General features: G+C 40.4%; 1 protein-coding gene across 1 annotated transcript in view; it reads right to left on the bottom strand.

Annotated features, from left to right (window-relative positions):
- Nucleotides 1–2,478: 2,478 nt before the first annotated feature.
- METTL25 (methyltransferase like 25) overlaps nucleotides 2,479–20,255 on the bottom strand; it is a 57,678-nt gene continuing 39,901 nt past the window's right edge. Inside the window, exons 8-12 of the mRNA XM_056846746.1 lie at nucleotides 19,884–19,957; nucleotides 14,655–14,748; nucleotides 8,908–8,982; nucleotides 4,501–4,572; nucleotides 2,479–2,626 (exon numbers count right to left, since the gene is read on the bottom strand). Coding sequence (XP_056702724.1) covers nucleotides 2,513–2,626; nucleotides 4,501–4,572; nucleotides 8,908–8,982; nucleotides 14,655–14,748; nucleotides 19,884–19,957 — 429 coding nt within the window. The 3' untranslated portion in view covers nucleotides 2,479–2,512. The remainder of the gene's footprint in view (nucleotides 2,627–4,500; nucleotides 4,573–8,907; nucleotides 8,983–14,654; nucleotides 14,749–19,883; nucleotides 19,958–20,255) is intronic.

The following is a 20,255-nucleotide window of genomic DNA, read 5'->3' as shown; positions in this document are numbered from 1 at the left end:
CTTTCTAATTATTCACGTTAAATACTAATAATTCCATTATGCGTGTTATTATCATAAATTTAATTTATGGGAGCATAACATTCTTGATCCACATCATGTCCTTGAAAATTCTAATAAAGCAGAGTGAAACCTAAAATAGCAAGCTCTCATTCATTTCCCATTGACAGAACATCTGCAGATGTAATGAGGCAACTCATAAAAATAAATATATTAACAAAAGTTCTCAACCATGTAGCCAGTAGCAACAACTATTGCCACCTACAGATTCTGGGGACATTTTAAACCAGACATAAAGCTTATACCCCACCAATTTTGAATGAAATTAGGACTTGCAATATTGTTATAAGCCCCAATCTGTTTCCATGCAGGATGCCAAGCTAGACAGCAATGATTCATAAAGTCTAAACTCCTCTGCTCATAGTCACCTGCAGAAGAAGAAACACTTGAGATGACCTAACCACATTTTTTAAAATCCCACAGATATAACCAAAAAGGGTTGCAAGGAGGCAGATTGACAGGTGTTCATTCCTTGGGGTGGTTTGAATTAATGCAACAGCACATTTGTTAGCTCCATTTACAAAAATTTATGCTAGGGATTAACATAGTCACACAGATTCATGTGGTTCTTTCTCCACATGACCATGCTACGTAAAGGGTTTTTTACTGTATTAACCAGACCCCCCCCCCATCCCCAGAATGAAGCACTTGTTACAAAGAGGCCCTTGAAAAATCCCATTTGTTTCAGTAGGAGTTGTGCAGGAAACATTGCTAGCGGAAAGAACCCAGTTTCTTGTGTAAGTAGACATACATTTCTTCAAATCAGATCTTTTTTTCTCATTTCTATAGCACTACAGCAATCACAAGTGTTTCCTTCAATACTTTATTGAAGTGTCAGGATACTTCAAGAAATATTAATGTTCCAAACCTTTTTCATGATGGGCAGTTACATGGTTCTTGAAGAATGTCAGCCAATTTTATACTGGTAATAACTGTCAAAACAAAATCTAAGAGTCCCCAACGACAGTCACTGCCCCAAAAATAATCTCAGCATAATTCAAGCCTAAATGTAATTACAAACCAACCTGCCAATTTAGTACACTTGTATCTCGGCATTTTATAAAATAACATTGAAGTCAATAGTTTAAAAATATTTTATTTCAAATTGTCATATAAACACAGGAGAAATTAATCCATATAAGCCATTGAAAGCAAGCTGCTTTGAAATACATAAAAGCAAAGTGAAATAAATGAAATGAGAAAAGAATACTGTGCCATCATTTCTTAAATTACGACATCAAGGAACCTTACTTTAAGGGTAGACCATTCAATATGATTTTCCTCAATGAAGAGAAGACAATGCAGGAGATGTGCTTCAATGCATTAGGTTAATGTGCAAAGGAAAAAAAACATTTTATATGTACACAAAAAGTATAAAAGGAGAGGTTTACATTTCTGCTATAAACTGATGCCTTCCCACCAGAGTTGAGCTTGGCCACTGTTCCCTGCAATGGATATACACTTGGTGTAGCACATTTTCTGTTAATCACTTTTGGAACATCCTTCTTCCGAGAAACTCAGCGCGACACTCATAGTATCCTCACAACAACCCTATGAGGCAGGAGAGGTTGACAAAGGCTGGATACAAACAACAACTGTGCACTTACTATGCCACTGACCCAAGACAGTACTGAGCAGCTGTACAGAGACAAAAAACAAAGAGGGAGTAACATAATGTGTGACTGAAGCTTTGCCAGCCTACCATCCCTTTCTCAAGTATCCACTACTGTGCGCCTCTGGTCCCTTGCGGCCCAGCACAGGCTCCTATGCTGAGGAGAATAAAAGTCACAGCTCACTCCTGATTTCTCTTCACAAATCAGCATTGCCGATTGAAAAATAAAATCCTTCTGCAGCAGGCTAAATTAGACGCTGGCTCCAATCTGTTTAGTGTTGACAAGACAGATGAGATGGCTGTGATTAGCCGCCCAAGAGGTTAAAAGATGGCACCATCCTATGCAGTTACACCTTCCTAAGCCCACTGATTTCAGTTGACTTGGCAGTGGAAAAGTGTGACTTACAACAGCCCTGTGCGGTTTTCAAGGCAAGAGACAGGGGTGGTTTGCTATTCCCTGCCTCTGCGTAGCAAGCCTGGATTTCCGCAATGCTTTAATATCCAAGCACTAACTATGGTCAACCCTGCTTAGTAGCCAAGATCTGATCAGACTGGGCTAGTCACAGCCAGGATTCAATGGGTGTAATTTTTATTCGGACTGCCTTGTAAGTTTGCCTGCTTTGGATGAGGAAGTCATGAAACCCAGTCAAGTTATCCACCTAAGAAGAAGGTAAAATGTCAGGTGTGACAGTTTGTGTTTTATTTTTCTGATTCATTTACTGTGACTCATAAAACACACTGAACAGTTTTTAACTTAAGGTATCAATGGAAAGCTTAATACTCGTAAAACTGAACAGAATGTAAAAAAAAAAAAAAGAGCAGCAGCATCAGTTCAGAGTTTTGCTAGCAATTTGGTTGTGTGTGAAATGTCTGTTTCTTCATAGCCACAACTGCATAGCATCTGGGGGATTTTATGGGATCAAATAACTTCACCAGTCCAGACCAGGCAAGGTTGTCCTATAAAATGATACACAAACAGAATACATCAAAAAGCATTTGACCCAAAATCTCTGAAACTGCAGCATGTTCATATTTTGTAATTTAAAAATGCCCCAACATTCTGCACTTATATATATATAAAAATGAAAAACAACTATTTTTCAGTCTCACTCTACTGGCCAACGATTGTATTTGAAATATAAAGGCTTTAAAAAAACCTGTAAAAATGCTCATGATCCCTGTTGCTTATTCCATATGGAGAACTCTTGTTTCACCAGTTTCTAAGCACTACCCCAGCAACCCACCAGCTATCAAAAGGAGGGAAGAACCCCTTTTCCCTACCCTGCCTCACCTATTCTTCTTTGTGGTTTTGGACTGACATGAGCAGTTACTCTTTGTTAGTAGTGTATGCTGCATATGCTGCCCCAGTAACAAATTAGTAGAACGTCTAATGTATGTTAGGTAGCCATTACCTTCCATTACCTTTCCAGATATTTTTTAAAAAATATCTCATCTTCAATCTTGTGATGCTGGCAGGGCTGACTCTATCATTAGGTAGGTGAGGTAACACCTGCCTTTTGGGAAAAGGCAACAAAAACGGGATATTCTTTAGTTCTGCTTATATAGTGTTAACACCGTGGAAAGGGTCATTTGTGTTCTGGGGCCTAAAATGTGTTGGGATACACCAGCATCAGAAATGCTATAAAACCTATTATAAAGGCAAGAATTCTAGGGGATACATTTTCAGTAGTTCAGATAACAAAGACAAATGCAGATGAACTTGTTCTTTCCCTCTTGGAAATCCTGAAAATTCCTGGGCACAATTCAGACAATTGTAAAGTAAGCTCTCCATGTGCAATGAGACTTTTGACTTATCCTTTCTCTCCTGCTCCGCTTAATACTCCACCCTTGAAATCTTGGGGGGGGGGGGAGATAAAACAATCACAAGTCCTGCTTTGTCAGTGAGCAAGACCTTGCACTTGCGGAAAGGGGCTCATTCAGTTTAAGATTCTCAATTTAAAGATAGTTGGCATTTGAAAAAAAAATACTATTTGAATAGATTATCTAGAAAAAACAAAAAAAACATACTTTGTAATACATCATTTGTTCTAATTTGACTTTACACAGAGTAAAGGATTTTTCTTTCCTTTCAGGAAAAAAAATGTGAACTCTTCAGGCAAAAATGTTAATAGTTCAAAAAAGCAATTCACTTCAATGTGTTTATTATGAAAAAGGCTGCAAAACAAATGTCAATTTCAGCCCGGAAAAGGGGATGAAAACTCACTCCAAAATCTTACTTGATGATTCATCCTGGGCAATATTTGTCTTCAGGAATATATACCTGAGAAAGGCACAGTCAGCTCAAGTGTACCAAAACAAACAAACAATTGTGTTAACTGGCTAAGTCCATTGCTCAGACAAAATGATTTTTTGCATTGAACAAAACAGGCATATTATGGTATCAAGATTACCAATAACACCTTTAAACACAATTCAGAACTGACAGCATATGAAATGAGTTGTAAGTGTGAAAACAGTAGTCAGCACAAAGTAAAGATTGTCTAGCACTTCAAGTATTAACAATTAAAATATCAGTTGGGGCTATGCACTTTCTTTATTACTAGTAATTTACCAGGCAATTAAAAGAACATAAAAACTTTACTGCAGCAGATTTGCCCAAAGTAAAAACATCTGCTGAGCAATGTTTGGAGTGATAGATTGAACATGTTAAAACTTTGGCAAATATGTATAATCTTTTTTTTTTTTAAAAAAACCTAAACTAAACTAAAAAAATTTTTTTATCTGTTACTGAGTGAACAATTTACAGTATACACTCATGATTTATCCACCCACATCACCCCACTCTATAGTATCACATATCCAAGAATTACCTGTTCTTTGAGATAGCACAGACGATCTAGCAGTATCAACGTCTCTATACAAGGTCCCAGAACAACTTTCAACTAAAAGAAAGGTTTAAACACCTATTAGGTCTAATTAAAGAAATGTACTTTGCCATTGGAAAATGATAAAAAGCAGCCCACTATCCCAAATCCTTTTTTAAAAATGTTTAATTTAGCTGAAAAAAGCAAAGTTTACTTGAAAAGACAAATGATAGGAAATGCAAATTTATTTTATTTTAAATATCTCATTACTTGCAGTGGACTTCCTGCTGGCACAAGTGGGTACATGGGCAATATTGTCCAATTCCCCTCTTTACTACAGACTCAGTCTGTGTTTTTGTCTACATGTGTCCCATGCTTTTTTGAGGGTCACAAAGAACTACAATCTTTATTTTACACTGGCAGAAGGGTTGTCAGGATCCAAGCTTCGATTTTTAATGGGTATGTCCTGGGAGAGGCTCCCACCCCCATCTCCTGGGCCTGGGCTTGGCCCCCTCACTCACCCCCATTCCCTCCAGGGCCGATCCGACGGGTCTGTCTCTCTCTCCAGCGGCCCGGAGAGCCGGACGGGAAGGAGAAAACCCGACTGCCGCCGCTGTGGGAGCAGCACACCACCGACCCGCAAGAGTTGCCGCGGGCGTGGCCCGGCCCCGCTGCCGGCGGGGCGTCGGCTGTAGCGTCCTTCCCCACGCCCCAGCTGATGTGTGGGCAAGCCAGGGCCGGGAACAGACGCAGACCACGCCCGGCATCTCGGGGCTGGGAGGGGGCCTCTTCCGGCCCTTATATGGACTTCCGGGGGGGAGGGCTAGGGGCGGAGTTGGGGGAGGAACTTCTCTGGCCTGGAGAGTATATAAGGCCAGAGAAGTCTGACTGCCGGGGAGGAGAGAAGCCAGAGGCTGCCTGCAAGGTGTGTCCTGCGGCACCCTGGCGACGTCTGAGGGAGAGTCGAGCTCTGACTCCCCCTCGGACTGGTCTGAGGCGGAAGAGACTGTCTCAGCCCCAACATCCTCCAGGGCAGAGACCCTCCCATAGCCCGGGGAGAAGTCCCCTCGCGACAGGGTAAGCCTAATATTCTTTTAGAATCATTTGGTAAGAGTGAATTTGTGAGGCAAATCAAGTTACCAAGTATCTATTAGCTATATCATTTGTCTCAAGATAGGTTTCCAGAGCAGCTCTTGGCACTGATCCTGTATTACTGAGCAGACACTCTTCAGTTGTTTTTCTCAAAAAAATAATAATTAAGGAAGTGGGTCAGATTCTTGAGAAAAAAACAGAGTTGCACTTACCTGTAACTGTTGTTCATCAAGTGTCTTCTGTGCAGTCTCAAATGGAGACTGCACAGGTGCAGGCCAGCTGCAGAGGACAGACTTCTTAGTTTACAGAAGCTTCACTATCTTCGGAGCATTCCCCCTCCCATCCCTCTAGAGCTGGGCTGGCTTTCTTCCCCACCCAAACAGTCACATGATGGAGGTGGGGGAGAGTGCTTCTCCCTCAGTTCTCCAATTGCCACCATGGAGCATTGGTCTGAAAAAAAGTTATAAACCCACAGCAGGGAAAGGAGGGAGGATGAATGACGGCACAGAAGACACTCAGTTAACAATGGTTACAGGTAAATACAACTCTGTTTTCATTGTTGTGTCTTCACTGCAGTCCCACATGGGAGAGTAGCAAGCTCGCTTACCAAGGAGGTGGGGTGTGAGCTGCTCAATGGAAAAGTGATCATAAAACTGCTCTCCCAACAGTTGCTTCACTCCTGGAGTCCATGTTGACAGAGCAATGCCTCAGTAATGTGGAAGAAGTTGGCCATGATTTGCCCCACAGATTGATCCTAGCAAGGAACACAACTGATGAGGCTTGACCAATGGTGGAATGAGCTTTGACTGGGAGGAGACACTCCTTAGTGTTGACATAAGACAATCTTATTGCGAAGACCACCCACCTAGAGATGGTCTGTGACAATGCTGCTTTGCCTTTCTTGAGACCTCTGAAGGTTATTGTCTTGTCTGAAGGCACTTGTGCACTGCAAATAAAACAATAATGCCCTTCCAATGTCCAGTGTGTATAGTGTTTGCTCTGCTGTTGTTTTAGGATTTGAGGGAAAAGGTTGGTAAGGCAATGTCGCAGGTCATATGGAAATGGGAAACCACTTTTGGTCTAAACCCCATTCTTGGGCAAAGAACTACCTTGTCAGGATGGAACTTGGTAAAGGGGGTATCACAGAGTAGGGCACTTAACTCCCCCACCCTTGTCGCCAGAAGATTAATGCAGAAATCGCCACAGATAGCAAAGCCGAGGAGAATGTGTTGGAGAGGGAGGAAAGAAACATTTAGGCTTTGATTTGAACTGTAAGTGATAGCTGAACTTTACTAACCAAACTTTACCAATGGTCATGGGTAACTGAAATAAGCCAACTTATTAGGGAACTGTAAACTGTTTCCTAATAACTGTAAACTAGTCATACCACCAATTTACCCCTTGCTGGTTGATATCTGGGGAATTGTGCACCCTGTCTGCCTTTTGTCTGTGGTGCAAACATTTCCCCTGTTTTTGAGGGGCCTAAAGCTGGCAGAAGCAGTGCTGAAATTGTTGCTGGGGCTGGTGATATCTATAGCATCTACCATATTGAAATTGTTGTGAATGTCTAGGGAAATAACTTTGTTTAAAAGAATGGGCTATGGGATGTAGTCCCTAGGGACTTAGCCATTACCTTGTTTTTTTTTTCTTATTCTATCCAGAACTGAATCAGTAATATCCCCAAGGAGCCTGAGAGGGTGGCCATTGTGGGGTACCCTAGGAGGGAAAGCACTTGGTAAGCCTGCTTCCTCTTGCCTCTGCGGTATCATTGATGGAAGGGAAACCTTGTAGACATCGCTTTCTGTGCACTGGGGAGAAGCGTACCTCTCTATCAATAGCAATGGCATTCTAGGGCACTCTAAGTGACTCCTCTGTCTTTCTGGATTCTGATGACTAGAAGACTGCTGATGTTGAGGTGATGCCAGGCTGTGACACTAAGATGAAACTGAGCCTTGATGCCAAGTTGGAGGTGAGCTCCGACAACATGAATCAATTGGGCTTCGATGTCGTGGAGGCATCAGTGTTTGACACTGAGGAGACTGTGACATTCAATGTTGGGGAGACTCAGCACTAAGGTGAAGTTGATGATCGATGTTGAGCACAGACAGATAGCTGCCATCAAGGAGAGATTGGCAACGGATGCCACAGTGAAGAAGGCTTTTGTCGGCAAGATGACTTCAATGAGGAGAGTCTGTCAAAGTGTGTTTAGCCTTCCTTTTGGCCTTTTAGTGGGTGGCTCTGAGGCTGCCCTTTGTGCCACTGGCATCAGATCCAAGGTGGGGGGGGCTTAGAGAGTGCAGCCGGCACCGACACCACAGATGGTGTGCATGATCTATTGTGGGACTTTTCAAAAGGTTTTTCGATTGCCTTGAGAGATTCTCTCAGAGTCTCCTTAAGGTCTCCTTCTCGTGCCTGGCTTTGGGCATGGACAAATGTTACACTTGACAAGTATCCATAATGTAGCCTTCCACCAGACAGAGTAAACACTCACTTTGCTCATCATTCTGTGTCATCTTCGACCCACATTGCTGGTACTTCTTAGACAATAACATACTAAAATCACCAAGTTCTGGAAGAGTTTGTGAAAAATTCTAGATGCTGTGAATGAAGTTCTCAAAGAAGATCTCCTCTCTCCATGGTGGCAAAGAGAGAACTGAGGGAGGAGCGTTCTCCCTGCCTCCATCATGTGACCATTTGGGTGGGAAAGGAGTCCAGCTCTCAGCTCAAGATGGTAGGGAGGGGGACTCTTCAAAGACACTAAAGTTTTTGGAAACTCAGAAGTCTGTTCTCCGCGGATGGCCTGCACCAACGCAGTCCCCATGTGGGACTGTACTGAAGACATGACGATGAACCAGTCCTTGCCAGTTCTACTCTATTGGAAATCTTCAGAAAATCAGGGCAATAAAGATCAAAGCCTGGGGAATGCAATAGGCATTCTATAATAGGAGTCTATTACTCGGCAGCTTTGAGGTACAACTCAGCATGTAATACACATTGCAAGTGGCAGAAATCTTGTTAAAAGGGAACTAACAACATAAGGTATTAAAAAGAACACTGGCAAAATAAATGTACAGAGATCTATATGGGTTCAAAAGGAACCTGAAATTTCCTCCAACATTTATTATGCTTGAACGCCATATGTTCACTTTATTATTTTCCTGACACCTCATATAATTCTGGAAGTGTGTGTGCTCTGAATTCAGCTTTCTTTTCTTTCTGTTGAGAATATATCTCAACACAAACTGATCCACCCCTTCATAGAAGTTTAACTTGGTCCAACTGTGGCCTAACACAAACTCTTCTTGTTACTGTAATTTTTACCATATTAAAAGCTTCCAGCTCATTCATTCTGTGCTTGTATTTTTCAAAGTACTCCATTATGAGGCAGTCTGAAATCTGCAACAGCAAGAAAATTGATGACAGCAATTAAAACCTACCTGAGGCAAATGCTGAAATTATTTTTCTCTAATTCAAAAAATACTTCAAAACTAACACATTTCATTTTACAATCAATATTTTTCTAAGTTATGGTAATGACTTTCCAGTGCAAATGTGTTTACTTCAAAAATTGTTCATTCCTTAGCTAACCTATGGTTTCTCTAGATACAGAAGGATACTAAAAGCATGGCAGTGAGACATACTACTCAGTAAACGTGTTTGGAATCACACTATAAAAATGTACAGAAGATAAAATGGAGAATCTAAGCAATTTTCCTAGATTACAGAACTTTTCATATCCACTAAGGAATTACGCTGAAGCCACTTCCCATTTAAGGTAGAACTCTAAAAGTGTGGCTAATATTTAGGCTGCTGGGATTGAGACACAGAATCCTACTTATGTTCCAAAACCATCATAAAGTCTGCATGATGTGTTATTCTCAATGTTAGGCTCCAAGCACATGTGGCTCAATGGTTAGAGACTCAGGCAATGCCTTGGGATACCAGAGCTTAAATTTTTACTTAGCCATGAAACTCAGTAAGTGATCTTGGGCCAATCCATGTCTTGACAAATCTTCTTTGGATCTAGGAGCCAGCCCAAGAATTGAGGAACTAGATTAATTTTTTTCCTGCCTAAGACTTCACCATACCCCTCCCCCTAACATCACTAGAACCCACCCTGTACTGGGTGGTGAAAGTTGATTCTGGAAATGATGAGGTCTGTGAGTTGTTCACTTTCAGAACTTCCTCCAACTTCCAGCCAGTTAGTTTTCTCCCTCAGTTTTGTACTTAATTTCTCTTCTACTCATAATATTAATAATTTTTGCTAATAAAAAGCTCCAGGCTGCAACTTTATGCATGCTTACTTGAGAACAAAACTTTCTGGGTTTAGTTACTTCCAAGTAAACAAGCACATGATTGGTCTGGCTAGTCAAAAAGAGGGTGGGGGATTCCATTCTGATGATAGTGCAACTTTATATAGAGATACTTGAGTCTGATCCATTAACTTCAGAAGACTCAGTTTGGGGCAATTCTGCACAGGAATGTACTGTAAGGGTCTTATATCTTCTGGCAATGTTCTAACCAAAGAAATTAGCTTTCAAAAAAAATCTTGGCATGTTAAAAAGGTAGGTCCAACCAGCAACAGATAAGCAGCAGACACACATCCACAAGCAACAGACAAAATAGTTTAGCCTTCAAATTGGTTGACTGTGTCAGACATCTTGTAACAAGTCAAGTTCCTTTGGAATTACATTTCTGCAGAACTATTTCACTGCATATAAGGAATATTATAAACTTCTATCAAGAAAATGGTTTGATGAGGCAGTAATGAGCTTCAGAGCCCTGAGTTTTAATTTTTGTTCTCTCTATAAAAGGATTCTGATGGCTAAGGGCAGATTTACACTTTACACAGCCAGCACGCTTAGTGGATGCACACTAGCATTTCCAGTGCTAAATGCTGTGAAATATGAAGGAGAGGCAGCTGTCACCAACCAGCAACAGATAAGCAGCAGACACACATTCAGGTTAATCCACAAACAACAGACAAAAAAGGGCAGCTGGTGGGACATTGCCCCCTTGAATGAATACAGAGCTGGTCCTAAAAAGAGGATGAAGGTCTTAGAGAGAAGAGTAAGGGTTGTGAAAATGTATGTATAGATGTTTGTACAGCCAGATATCGAAACTCCTTTATACTGATGACATTGTATTTTGAACACATGAAGCTGCTTTATACTGAATTAGACCCTTGGTCCATCAAAGTCAGTATTGTCTACTCAGACCAGCAGTGGCTCTCCAGGGTCTCAGGTAGATGTCTTTCACATCACCTACTTGCCTAGTTCCTTTAACTGGAGATGCCGGGGATTGAATCTGGGACCTTCTGCATACCAAGCAGAGGCTCTACCACTGAGCCACAGCCCTTCCCCAATGAAGATCTTCTTAAAGAAACTAAAAAAAAAAAAAGCAGAATACATGCTGGTAATCCAAGGAAAGGAAGGCTTCTAGTAGTCCTGCAACCACTTAAGGAGACTCTTTTCTTCCTAAATTCTGACATCTTTGGAACACCAATATTTCTGAATATCTTGATCACAGTCTGGCAGTGCAATGCTCACAGAAAAGAGCTTGGAGAAAAATTGACTTGCTGTGACAGTAATGAAATGCCTGAAACAAAATCCCATATTTGACTCTGTATGCTTTATCTGCCAGAGACGTTTTCCTTCTCCTCCAACACCTTGACGATGCAGGGGATTTTCTATTTGCTTATTCTAAAAAGCAGTCTGTAGTTTGTCAGGTGATTCTTGTAGACTTTACAGCTGTTAAAACTCCTTGTCAGATTAAATTGGAATTTGGCACTGTCATCATGCAAAGTGTACGTTGGTTTATATTTAAAGTACAGTTATCCTTTAAACACAGCATTAATATACATGTTTTATACAGCTATCATCATTAACTTTGTATAATCCTATTTTGACAGCTGAACTGTATCTGCCTTTTTGCAGTTGGCTGGTAAATGTTCTTACTGCTTGTTTCTGCTTAAAATGGAGGTAACCCATTTTCCAGTTAATAAAAAAATGGGCAAACTTTACCTTGAACAAACAAAAAACCCCAAAAAACTCCAGACTAAAGCGCACAGTTACTTTGGAATAGGCCCCACTGAACAAGGCAAAACTTACATATGAGTAAACAGGCACAGATTGGACTGCATGTTTAAGAGCTTTCATCAATACAAATGGCATAATTACAATCCACAAACCTTTTTCTGGTTCATTAATTGTGCAAATGTTCCCAGATGATTGGGTGTTCCCTGACATTGAAATAAATGAGGCAGACTCTGCATACACAGAACTATTTGATCAAAGTAATTGGTGGCTCCATGTATAACTCTATCCCAGCTGCAGGGACAGTAGCAGATGCAGTTTGTTAATCAGGTACCCACCTAAAGGCAACTGTCACTTCCTCAAAAGAACACATGCCAAAAAGGTCACTTTCTTCTAAATTGTCTGCTTTCCTTGTGTGCTCCTTTTGTAGCTTGGAAATCAAATTGTCCCCAAGCATCCATGTGAAGCCTTACTTTATTCATTTATTTACTGTATCTTATTTTTCCCCCCTCTAATTCTTTAACAGCCTACCTTAAACTTTGTTTATCTGGGACAGTTCTATTTACTCCATTTGAGTAAACTTGGTAGCCTTCTTCACTTTCTCATTTTTTTAAATGTCAACTTGCCCTTTATATTCTCAATTACTTTACTAAAGTTTGCTGGCATCTTCTGAGTGGATCTGACCATTTTCTGAAGATCTTCCCTCCAACTTGTGGCTATTACTCCAATAGAAGAGCCACTTAGGTTGGAAGGAGGCTCCTGAGGCTATAAAACCAAGAGGAAAAGCAAGGTATAAATGTTTAAATAAATAATAAAAATAACTAAAAAGAAGGCTTTACAATGGAGTGGTAGGATAGGGGTAGGATCCACCCCTCTACTTCTGATTATAGTATTGCAAAAAAAAAATCAGGAAAAATTCAGGTTCGGGTATACTGGAGCTGAAAATGTTCAGGATTCCCAAATATTCTGGAATTGCCATACTGGTATGGTTATTTTTTTCAGGAGTCTTAAAAAAATTGGCTCCATTATAGCCAATGGGGAATTTTTCTGGGGCTCAGGGAGGGGCTGTTTTAAGGTAGAAGTACCAAATATTCAACATAGCTTTTGGTGACTCTTCTTAGAAGAACCCACAAGTTTGGTAGACATTGGGTCAGGGAGTCCAATTTTATGGGTGCCCAAAGAGGGTGCCCCTATCCATCCTCCATAGTTTCCAACAGAGGGGTCCATAACATTTTAAAGATTTTTAATTTTTTTTGTTTTTTTTCTCTTTTTTTACAATCAAGGGCAAGAAGCCATGCACAGCAATCTTGAGCGCACGGGGGAAACTTTTGCAAGCCCAGAAAAAAACCATTGCAGTGTGTAGAAGTCCATTAGAACCAAGGCCCACTCAGGTAGTGCAAGACCACCAGAACCTGTGGCAAACCAGAGAATCTCTGGAGTGGAGACCGAAGGTAGGGAGGCACTTTGGCTAGCCCAAATGAACCAAATGCAACATCCACCAGAACCCAGGCCCATGATGGAGAAACCGGAGAATGTATGCAGAAGAAAGTACAAACTGTGAAAAAAGAAAAAAAACACCTCAAAAAGTTAAAAATGCTGGCATTCTGTAGTTTGACAATAGTTATGTTGGGCTTTTACTGCTAGAGTTGATCTGGGTTCTGGTGGGCACCTGCATGTTGCATTTGGTTCTTCCAGGCTAGCAAAAGTGCCACCAGCTTGATTTTTTTGTGCTGTGATTCTCTGGTTTGACATTGGTTGTTAGGCTTTGCCATATTGGCTTCTGCTGGATTCCTTGGTTTTGTTGGTTCTTGGGGTGGGAGACATTGGCCTATGATTGCTCACTGGCACTGCCTCTTTGCTTTTCCCTTGAAGGAAAAAAAGACAGTTTTTCACCCATTTAAAGCAATGGAGGATGGATAGGGGCACCCTCTTTGGACCCCCTGACCCAATCTTTCCCAAACTTGGGGCTTCTTCTAAGGAGAGTAATCAGCAGCTATGCTGCAAATTTGGTGCCTCTAACTTAAAAAAAAAAAAAGTCCCTCCCAGAGCTCTGGAAGGATTCTCCTTAAGCTATAATGGAGCCTTGGGCAGGGGTTTAAACTTAAAAGCCCTGTGGAACCTGGTGCAAATGTGCTGAAACATTTCTCCCCCTTTTAACAGGGTTTTTCTTCCCTTTCTACTACTGTAGCTGATGATCCCAGATTTTTGGGGATCAGGATTGCTGGCTACAGTTTAAAATGCCATTTTTTTTCCAACTCAGCTTTTCCTAATGCACACTCCTACTTCTGATACATACTCTATGCAAGTCTTTGTTTTATCTAGCCACTTAGGTGTTCCTTTTAGCTTTCTTGTAACTAGTGCTCTCATTTTTAAGTAGCTTCTCCACAGAAATTAAACTGGCTTACGTCCAAGCTCATTCAGTCTGAAGTGGTCTTTAGATCACAGCCATTGGGCTTCTGTCTATGTAAAAATAAACTTGATTAAAACAATAACTCTTTATAGATTATCTTTAGAAATGGAAGCTTGTTAAAAGAATATGCCAGTACCTACAAGCACGCACACACACATATTGCCAATACAAGTAGCAAGATACTCTATTTTATGTCAAAAAAGTGGAAAAGCTATGAAGATACATTTCACACAACAGAATGATTCAGTATGACAGTGAGTGTGGTGTACAGGTTAAGAGTGTAGGACTAGTATCTGGGAGATCTGGGTTCGAATCCCCACTCATGCCTCGGAAACTTGCTGGGTGACCTTGTGTCAGTCATACTCTCTCAGCCTACCTTACCTCACAGGGTTGTTATGAGGATAAAATGGAGGAGAGGAGAATAAGGTAAAAAAATAAAATTGTTCAACTCTATGTAACTTCTATAGAAATGTGTGAGTAGATCTAAATTTTCAATAATCATAAAACCGCTTATACTTTCTCATTTCACTATCACAGCTCCACTAGCAAACAATCCACTAAAATGTATCTGTAGTTTACAAATATGAGCTACATATATATATATTGAGCAATCAGCTACATACCTTTGACTCATCAAGTTCAAGCTTTTTTAAGGATTTTCGAACATAATCAAGGAAGGAAGATGATTTAGAAAATACTTTTCCAATGTTTCGGTCACTGAAACAATAAATAAGGTTTATAATTTGTCCTTGTTCTGTTCAAAGACTATAAATATTAACAGCCCACAGAACACATAACTACCAAAAATCATTAGTGAAAAGTTAAAGTCATATAATAACTTTTACTTAAATTTACAAATTATTTCATTACTTAACTATGAATTATTTGCTACTAAATAAGTTTAGTTTTTAATGGAGTTGCAATACAATAGAGCTGCTATTGAATATCCATATGTTCTTTCACCTAGGTGAAAGGATTGTTTCCTGCTTTCCAATAAACTGGCTTTTCATAGCTCCCTGTATCCTGTGGCTATTTTCAATGCATTTGTTGCTAAACAGAAGAAAAAGCAACACTACTAAAAGCTGATCTTTACAGAGCCATCAGCTGAGTCCACAGTAAACTGATTTGGATGAAAAGCAAGCCAGCATAAGATTATGAATTATGCACTATTATAAAGTATGCTAGATGGCACACTAAAATATCAGAAAATGTTTTGTATGGCATTCTCCAAATTTTATTGCTGCCACTTCCAGTGTGGTATTGTTTGATTGTATTTAATTAAATTGGGCAAATTGTAAATAAAATTAAAACAACAAAGTATCAGAAAATGCTTAAGCATAAAATCAAATGAGACATACACAATAAATACCAAAAGTTGAAAACATAGTAGACAATGTTTTCTTGAAATATTATATTTGCATTTTCAGAATATATGATCAAATAATATGCTGATGTGTTTCAGATATAATGACATTTGTAAATACTCTTTTCATTTACTATTTTATTTATTAAGTTGATATATCATGTTTCTGGTATGTGACATTCAAGACAGCTTACGGGGGTGGGGGTGGGGAAGCCCAATATAAAACAATATCAAACACAAAACACTAATGAAAAGCTGCAGCAACTGAAACAGTAATCAAACTAAAACTTGGAAGAACTACAGCACTGGGTAAACATGGAAGGAAGATTGTGTGTGTAAAGTGCCGTCAAGTCACAGCCGACTTTTGGCGACCCCTTTTGGGGTTTGCATGGCAAGAGACTAACAGAGGTGGTTGCCAGTGCCTTCCTCTGTACAGCAACCCTGGTATTCCTTGGTGGTCTCCCATCCAAATACTAACCAGGGCCGACCATGCTTAGCTTCTGAGATCCGACGAGATCAGGCTAGTCTGGGCCATCCAGGTCAGGCCAGAAGGAAGATTAGGAACCAAAGTTTGGGGATATAAAAAGAGCCTAATTTTTATATTGGTTGCCCTTTTTGTATACTAGGACAAGTATAGCATTTGTCCATGCATCTGGGGTATAGCCAGTCTTGTCAACTACTGTATACAAGTCGGCCAAAAAGCAGTAGATGCTCCCCTCTATGTTGGCAGCCCTGGCCATATAATCAGTCCCTGGCATATTACTTCATGTGTCTAACTGATCCCCAACAGAGAAGAGCTTATATGCTCGCTAGATTTAATGGTCTTTCATCTGCTCTATGGAAGATTAAATAATGTTTCATATGTGGACAGGGCTTGTCCATGTGGGAAGGGCGAAATAGAATCAGTCCCTCATGTCCTACTTTACTGTTTGCTTTATGCTAGGAGTGGATCTCAATTTATACACCCCTAATTTGTGGACAAGGAAAGGTTACCTACCAAAATTAAGGTGTCCCTTCTTATGACTGCACAGGACCCAATAAAAATTGAATTGGTGGCAAGGTTTCTACAGCTTGCAATCAAAGAACTTGAGCACTTGTGTAACAAATAAGGCTGGCTTAGAACTGTGAAATTAAGTAACCTACTTAGCCCTTTGAATTGATTTTACTGTAAACCAATGGAGGTTTGATGTACTCATTATGTTATGGTCTTATTGTAATTGCTTTTGTATGCTACATTCTAATGCCAATAAAGGCTTTTGACTTCAGAAAAAAGAGCCTAAAAAATGTCATAGCCACAGAAAAGGCCCTGTTTTTAGTAGATGCCGTCTAACTGAAAAAGCCACTTGGAAAAGGGACTCTGATGAATATCTTAACTGTGGAGCAAGCTCACATAGAAAACAGTCCTTCAGATACCAGGGTCACATAATATTCAGGGCTTCAAAAGATAAAAACTTTACATTGTTTCCACAAACTAGAAGCCAGTGAAGAACAGATATCACAGTGCAGAATCCCAGCATTATTTTCTAGAATGAATCTGTCCAGTAGGAGTGCACCCAGCTCCCAATCTTGCCAGGCAGATATCCTGTTTTAGCGGAGTGCCTGCAGCACAGAGCTGAATGACTGAGCACCCCTGAATTAGATTTGGAAACACTCTGGCAACCAGTGAAGAGATAGAAAAATGAGAGTGAAATGCTCCCAATGGTTGGCCTTTGACAGCAAATGGACTGCCACATTCTGTACCAACTGCAGTTTCCAGATAGTCTTCAAGGGCAGCCCTGCAAAGAGTGCACTGTTAACTACTGAGCCTCAGTATTACTGTAATATTGAAAGGGAAACCTTTTGAGTTAAATTCAGCTGGAAAAGTTCACTATTAGCCACCACAGTAATTTGTTCTGGTAATAACAAAGAGAGTCTAACAGGACCCCCTAAGCTATTTACAGTATCTCTCAAAGAGAGCTAAAGTGGACAGTGTGACCTCTTCAAGAACAGACTACCTTACTGACAAGCATTACCTCTGTCTCATCAGAATTTAGCTTCAGTTTTCTGTCTCTCAGCAGTCTGGCCATGGCGGTCAGGCACCGACTCAGTTTGGAGACAGCAGCAGAGATATATAGCTAGATGTTATCTGCATACTGGTGACATCTGACTCAAAAGCTGTGGATGATCTCATCAAGGGGCCTCATGTGTGTGTGTATAGTGCCAACATGTCGCAACCAACTTCTGGCGACCCCAACAAGGGACTTTCAAGGCGAGTGAGAAGCAGAGGTGGTTTGCCATTGCCTTCCTCGGCAAAGTATTCCTTGGAGGTCTCCCTTCCAAGTACTGACCCTGCTTAGCTTGCGAGATCAGATGAGACTGGGCTATATCGTGCTGCCTTCCCTCCCAAGGGCCCTCATACAGACATTTTAAAAGATGCAGGAAAGTACTGAACCCTCTGCCACTCCCATAGCAAGTATTTATTCCTCATGTCCTGATACCACTTTCTGTGTATACTTGGACAAAAAAAAAAGATGAAAACTGCCTCACATACTAAAGACCTGAACAGCAGCTAGTGATCAACTGTATCAAAGGCAGAATACAGGTAAAGATGAGGTGCTCCCCTTGTAAAGTAGCAAATGGAGACTGTACACTACAGCTCCCAAGGCTATCTCTATCCCGAAACCAGGACTAAAAGCCATATTGAAAAGGGTCAAGGGAGATATATCATCCAGGAATTGGAGTTGCTCAGCCATAACCTCTTCAATAATCTTACCTAGGAATGGTAAATTAGAGACAGGTTTATAGCTAGCCAAACTCTGACCAGCCAAAGAAGGCTTTTTCAATAACTGTCTGATTACATCCTGCTTCACTAATTTTGGGGAAACTCCCTTAATTAAAAGTGGCATGCACAGTCCTTCAGTGTGGAATACATACTAAGTATTTGCACAGTTTCAATAATTATAAGGAGCAAGGGTCTAAACTACAAGTAGTGGCCTTCACTATTCATAAACCCTATCAATATCATTCAGAGAGAAGATGTTGAGATGATTGAGTTGAGGGCCTTCTTGGTTGTGGCCCCAAAATTATGGAACTCTCTCTCTAGAGATATTAATCTGTTCCGTTTTTTATCTTCCACAAGCAGGTGAAGATTTTATGTTTCATCTAACATTCCATCAATGATCCCTCTTCCTGCCTTATAATTTAACTATTTTTTTTACTGTTCTTTTAAATATGTAGTTTAGTTTTAGTTTTAATTGTTTTCATGATGTGTTTTTAAATTCCCAGTTTAACTGTTAACTCCCTTAGCAGTTCTGATGGGGCAGAAAGGTGGGGTACAAATTTTGTAAATAAATAAAATAATAAATAAAATTAAGACCAAACGGTGCTACAGACACCTCTACCACATGATGCATCCATAAACTGTTACATTATGCAGGATGCACATCAACTAAATAGTTTAGATGACACACAAGTTGTATATACCTGGGTGCATTTAAATGTGAAGTAAAACAAGTAGAAAGAGCTAGGGATTGATAGATGTAGCAGAGGTTTGTGCCAAGTCTATCTTAGGCGTGAAGTAGCTAGGTTACCTTGTCTAAGTCTCTTTCTCTCCAACTTAACTCTTTGTTTACAGTGTATGAACGATAATGACCTATCTCACTGTTGTGAAGACATACATTAATTGCTATTAAGCATTTATCACAGTTAAAGCACTATGTGATTGATTAATATTCACAATAGGTATCATTCATTCATTGCTTTGCTTGACTTTAGCTGCATTTCAAGCACTGTTGTATACAGCATTTTCAAGAATGAAGTACTCTGTTTGCTAAGCTTTGTACAGAAAAGACATCCTATAATTCACTGGTACCTTTTCCCTGGTCAACTTAAGTAAAACAGCGAGAACACACAGAGTAAACTTCCTTAAAACTCAATTCCTTAAGCTCCAATTTAGATGTACAGACCTGAAGTCGAGTCAAATTTCAACTATCTAGGATCCTAGAGCTCCTCTTCCCATGTGTTGGCTCTAGTAAGGCGACCTCACAACATAACAAGACTAAGGTAGCAAATCCTAAGTACACTTTCTGGGGAATAAGCCCAATTAAATAAGATGAGACTTACCGTATATACTCGCGTATAAGCCGAGTTTTTCAGCCCCAAAAAAGGGCTGAAAAAGCCAAACTCGGCTTATACACGGGTCAATACGGTAGGGGAGGGGAGGGGGGAGGAGGGAGGGGGGAACTTACTGCCGCCGCCGCTGCTGGGCCCGCACCGCTTCCTGCTGCCGAGAGCAGCCTGGGGCGGCCTCCTGCAGCTGCCGACCCTCAGCTTATACGCGGGTGCCTAATTTTTCACCATTTTTGGGGAGAAATTAGGCACCTCGGATTATACGCGGGTCGGCTTATACACGGGTATATACAGTAATTCTGAATAGATCTGCTTAAGATTGCTCCCTAGCAGAAAAAGAAGTAGCTTTTCAATAATGATATGTGAAATCACAGCCTCCTACCTTCTGTTGACTCCATAAAATTCTTCAATAATAACTTGTAGGACAGCTCGATAAAACAGTGATTCTGTAGGCAGCTGCAAAGAATCAAAGAACAGCAGGAAGTTAAAGTTGGAACGAGACACTACAACTAAAACAATGAAAAATAGTTGGCAGCTTTCTACTAATTACTGGTTTGTATTCAATTCCGTGTTACTAACAATTCTCTTGTTCCCAAGTTAAAGAGATGTTCTTTAGACATACAACGATGTAACCATAATTGTTGGAAAAAATAAACACAGGAAACTGCAAACACTGAATGGACGTGAGAAGAGGAAAACGAAAGGCCCCATAGGCTAAATTATGTTATTTGTTATGCTGGCTTTATTGTAGAAA

Source organism: Euleptes europaea, chromosome 3 (genome assembly GCF_029931775.1).
Source record: "Euleptes europaea isolate rEulEur1 chromosome 3, rEulEur1.hap1, whole genome shotgun sequence".
NCBI lineage: Eukaryota > Metazoa > Chordata > Lepidosauria > Squamata > Sphaerodactylidae > Euleptes > Euleptes europaea.
This window is presented reverse-complemented; position numbering and strand designations above follow the sequence as displayed.